At 39.7% G+C, this 4,917-nt stretch overlaps 1 protein-coding gene and 1 non-coding gene across 2 annotated transcripts; one reads left to right on the top strand and one right to left on the bottom strand.

Annotated features, from left to right (window-relative positions):
• Positions 1–307: 307 nt before the first annotated feature.
• On the bottom strand, positions 308–2,045 carry LOC104587155 (stem-specific protein TSJT1-like). Its single transcript, XM_010244635.3, has 4 exons — positions 1,738–2,045; positions 1,050–1,290; positions 834–954; positions 308–752 (listed from the first exon to the last, which is right to left on the bottom strand). Exons 1-4 carry the CDS (start codon positions 1,935–1,937, stop codon positions 541–543), a joined length of 774 nt encoding a protein of 257 aa, XP_010242937.1. The 5' UTR covers positions 1,938–2,045; the 3' UTR covers positions 308–540.
• TRNAI-UAU (transfer RNA isoleucine (anticodon UAU)) lies at positions 1,573–1,646 on the top strand. Its single transcript has one exon. It is a non-coding gene; the product is annotated as a tRNA-Ile (tRNA).
• Positions 2,046–4,917: the final 2,872 nt, after the last annotated feature.

Below are 4,917 nucleotides of genomic sequence, written 5' to 3'. Positions count from 1 at the left end.
TGAAAACAGAGGTGAAGCTAAGAACCACAATCCTTCCTAAAAGCCCAGTCACAAAAGATGGGCGGATGAAAGCGCTGGTGATGAGATATCATCAGGGATTGGGATGAAAACCAACAGAGAAGAGCATTGGATCAAACCGTGGCCCATTATCTTGCCAAATATGCAGTGGAGACAAATTACAGTGACGATTGGCAGCAAGCTCCTCTGTTCTCGGAAATTTTGATCATAGAGGAAGCTATGATAGTTGTATATGACCCAGCGAGTTCTCTGAGTTTACGTCCGATCCAGTCAAGTGGACGAAAGGCCATGATAGAATCATAGAAAGTTTTATTTATATGCATCAAAATGTCAAGATTTAACAAATACGGTTCTTACATATCCAAACAACATAATCATTGAACAAGGGTTGGGAACTTGGGAATTGGGATGGGATATATATTCTTTCTACATGATATTAGTGCATCGGGAGAGAGCCCACCGTTCATTTTCCACCGACCGGCAACATCTGGGACTCTGGCAGTTGAATATGGCTCCGGCGGGTCACTCATTCCCACTCGATGCCTCGACGACCTTCACATCCGCCCAATTGGCAGCGCTGCCGGTGCGTGGAATGCTCTGGAGTCGCGTAAACAAGTCTACCTTGAAAATTACAGCAGAGATATTTCCATCGTTGTCCTCGTGCGCAACTGCCCTCACCTTGTGAAGCGGATGATCAAAGCTAACCAGTCCACTCCAATTCATGAAGATACATCCTTTGACAGACAACAGTTCCATCAGTAAGAGAACGATAGAGACAGACGGAGAGATGGGGTTGAGATTTGGGAAGAAACTACCTGGAGGAAACTGCGCCGAAGCCCTCCCGCAAGCCTCCGACATGATATTGGGATCATCGGTGCAGACAAGGGACCCATCTCCGGCCACGCCCCACTGAAATTTCACACCTCCGTCCCGGTCCTAGCATGTTGACAAATGGAAATTCAAATTCTACGTTACTAGACAGAGGTGGTGAATATAGAATGATTATGGTGGAGGAGGCGAATTGAACTCACCCTGGCTGCAAAAAGCATGTGGCATCTGGCATCGAAGAGAACAAATGCAAATTTCCCGGCGAAATCTCTGATGACTTGGTCGGAAGGGTAGGGAGCACGATCTCTCAGAACTTTGTAGACCTCCACCACTAGCATTGCTTCGTTTGTTTGTTTAGACAGGCCGTAATGTCGCCGGAGGTCGGAGATGTTCTCTAAATTCCCGATGAAAATGCAGAAGACATCGTCCATTACCACCACAGACCTAATTATACACATTCCAAGTAGACTTTCAGAACTTTGCTTCATTCCTCCGGTTAATTATATGAAATCGAATGACGAAACTTTGAGAAATTGAATTGGTCATTTTCATATATGATCTGGTCTCAATTTCTCAAATGGGTATGTAGAACAGTGTACTATTTTTTGGACTCTGTTAATATCAGTGACGACTGACGACTTCTCAGGTTACGGGAGCCACTGTCGATTGCTCGATCAATGTCAATAGTATTAGTCAAAGTATTTAATAAACTACGAGCCTCGCCCCGGTCCCGTAGCTCAGTTGGTTAGAGCGTTGGTCTTATGAGCCGAAGGTCGCGAGTTCGAGCCTCGCCGGGACCATGATTTTTCAATCGAATTACTTTTTTATAATTTTTCTACTTTCTCCGATGTCAGAAAACGTAAAAAACGGCAGATTTCAATTTAAGAATACCTTGGATGCAGAGGATTTTCGTCTTGGTGAGACAAAGCCATGAGATTACCGCCGGGAAGGCTATAAACTGTCGACTCCGGCCTTGCGGAGCGGAAAACCTCAGCAATCTCGGTCCGGGTTCTGCTCTTCTGAGGACCCACAGTCGGAAGACTGAGCTCCTCCGGTGGTTTCCCGATTGATTTCTCGCAAACCGCCAACATTTCTCCGTCCGAAGCTAACAACAAAGAGACGACTGAACTGAAGAAGCAGCTAACAACAACAGCTCTCGAGTGACGAAAAGCGAGTACTTATATGACGCGCCCACAGAATGCTGAAGCTCCATTGTATTATCTTGTTGGCGATAACAACCGAGGAGAAAGAGATCCAAACCGATCGAAAGTCGCTGGTTGACGCCGCCAGTATTACGTGGCAATTGAATTGGCCATTTATAATGACGTGGCAACTCCACTTTGAGTTCTAAGGTTACGTGTTGATCTTGCAATCACGGAGGGTGGGAAGTCAAGATACAGCCAAGCGTCGGAGCGATTTCTCAAAGTTTGAACTGTAGCTCTAATCCCAAGCTTTAGGCGGCGAGACACTAAAAATCGATCTTTTTCGTTTGATAACCAAAAGTTGGAACATAGAAGATGTGTGGCCGCAAAGATATGAAGAAGATTGAAATAAACGATCTTTTAAGACCTCCAAAACTTAGGGCCCGTTTGGTGTATGTTTTTGCTTGATCTTTCGGCTGTTAAATCGGTCTATTTCTGTTTGATATATGAAAGATCTATCTGCTACAGGATGAGACATCAAAAAGATGTGAAAAGTCTATTTTAAATTGATTTTGAGAAGTTCTAAATGAAGTTTTTCGGGTCTTTTACATTTTAATCTTGTACGAAAAAACGTAGATGATACATAGAAAAACACGTTCTTCAAACTATCTAGATGTTATATCAAAAATTCAATACCTCTTTTAACTGTGAGAATTACATGAAAATCTTCTCAAAAAACCTTACCAAACAAATCCTAAATATATCTTTTTAGCTAAATGAGTATTAGAAGATCTTTCTAAAAAAAACTTGCTCCAAACGGCACCTCACTACCTGTCTCATTTATTCTGCTCAATTAAATGAAGGTGATTGTAGATAGAAACTCTTTTGTGGGAGGTGGGTTCCACATTTATCGTGACTTTGTGAGATAAGTCCAAACTTGCTTTTGTGTTAATTGGTTTGGTAAGGAAGAGTCATGATCTGGATAATGGATAGGGTTGGGATGATTCGGTCAACATGGGTCTTGTTTTTTGATATTCTTCGGAGTTTGGATGGTTCGAATTGAAGATGATGTAGGTGAAGCCCCTTTGACGGTTAAATTTATATTTATTATTATTAGAAGAGTAAATTGTTGAAACCTCTCTTAATTTTAATCATCTTCTTTGAATTTTCTGATATAGTTGCAAGTAAATTTTCTCTCTTATAATTTTGGTAAAACCTATGATACAGGAAAGATATTGTATTGAAAGAGTTTTGACCAATCAAAATTCACCCATGAATTTTGATAAATAACACCTGATTGGCTACCACGCTTTACGATTCTAATTGATTGGTCAGACATTTTTCAAATATCATATCTTTTCTATATCATAGTCGAACCCTAGAATATTTTAACAATAAACACGAAAATAACTAAAATGCTCATGCATTACTTTGGACCAACATATTTATTTTCCAATTTTCTCTCTATCAATTGCTATCTCAAAAGCATCCACTTCTCTTTTCCCAAAATTGATTTATTTTTCAAAATTTTCCTTCATATCAATTCATTCAAAGGTAAAATTTCAACTTTAAATTCTTTTTTATTGTTCATAAAGTTAATATTGTTTTTCCCATAAAAACCAACCTCAATAATAATTGCATGTGTATTTTAGGCATTTTCATGCCTCTTGTCAAAGGATTCTAACAGAAGGAATTTACTTGCAACTGTATTATAAAGTTCAGAGGAAGTAATTGCAATTAACAAACTTTAGGGGATATTTCAGTAACGATCCAAAACTTTTAAGGGAAGTTTCAGCAATTTACGCTTATTAAGAAACAAAAGAGGCAGGAGGCAGACCCCACAAATCAATGCGGATGAAGATAAGATTAGGGTTGGCATGGGTCCATATATTGACTTTATGTGTAATTTTTTTGAAAGAAGCCCATAGGCAGAATGAAGAGGCCATTTCAACAATATTACATAAAAAATCTGGAATAGTAGACCAAGTCTAGACAGAGATAAACCCCGTCAGGCAACTAAATGAACAACAACATTTGCCATCCGTCGAATACAGTTCACTGAGCAAGAATGAAGGTTGGATAAAAAGACTCTTGCTGGTAGTAATGATAATATGGATCAACTGCCACGTTTGATCTGAGTTTGAAAATATGATAAAGAGCCAAAGCTTTAGCCATGATAGAACTTTCACATTTAATAGGCAAAGCCCTTGAAAGAAGAAAAGTACCAATATGATTGCTAATGACTAATCCAACAGAACCCACACCATGTTTAAAAAATTTGCAGCCATAGTTCGCTAATCCAGGGGCCAAGAGTGTCGAAGTTGTAGGATAACATGGAATTCAAAAGACTTGAGCATCAATCAATTTCAATGTAAGCCTTACGTATAACAACAGCATGATCGAATTGAACATCATCAAATAAATGAGCATGAATCAAAATTGAATTGGCAGGCATGAATCAAAATTCACAGGGGTCGGCGACTCCCCCAACCGAAGCTGGAATATGTTGGGCCGAGTTGGAATTAGCAACTGATTTTCTAGAAGCAACCCAGCAATCGAATCTAGAATTTGGGCTTGGGCGCATTGGAAAACTCAGTCTTACTTTTGATTACACTATCAATATCAATAGATTGGTCATTGGCCTTCGAAAAGAAAATCAGTAGATGGATCATTGGTTTGGGGGATCTTCATTCTTCAGAGCATCGGTGCCATCATCTAATGGGTCCCACTTGAAAGATCAATTTTGGCCCAATAATCAGCTCCATGGATGATTTGTATTCGCTTAGGAGGGAAAGGAAATTGGAAAGAGCAAATTTCCACAAGAAAAATGAATAGATCTGATGGTTTGAAAGTCATTTGATCATCTAGATTTTAGTGAAATAAGTATTTTAGCACTACTTAGGGTCCGTTTGGCTTATAGTCGGAATTG

This window comes from Nelumbo nucifera, chromosome 1 (assembly GCF_055504915.1).
Source record: "Nelumbo nucifera cultivar China Antique chromosome 1, China Antique-T2T, whole genome shotgun sequence".
Classification (NCBI taxonomy): Eukaryota; Viridiplantae; Streptophyta; class Magnoliopsida; order Proteales; family Nelumbonaceae; genus Nelumbo; species Nelumbo nucifera.
Note: the sequence above shows the minus strand (reverse complement) of the source record. Positions and strands in the feature narration are given on the sequence as shown.

What these genes read in the sequence shown, in the direction of transcription:
- LOC104587155 (XM_010244635.3), bottom strand. Translation starts at nt 1,937, where the DNA reads ATGTTGGCGGTTTGCGAGAAATCAATCGGGAAACCACCGGAGGAGCTC. An exon ending in ACATGCTTTTTGCAGCCAGG is followed by an intron (nt 955 to 1,049) that starts GTGAGTTCAATT and finishes TCAACATGCTAG; the next exon opens with GACCGGGACGGAGGTGTGAA. An exon ending in TTCGGCGCAGTTTCCTCCAG is followed by an intron (nt 753 to 833) that starts GTAGTTTCTTCC and finishes TGTCTGTCAAAG; the next exon opens with GATGTATCTTCATGAATTGG.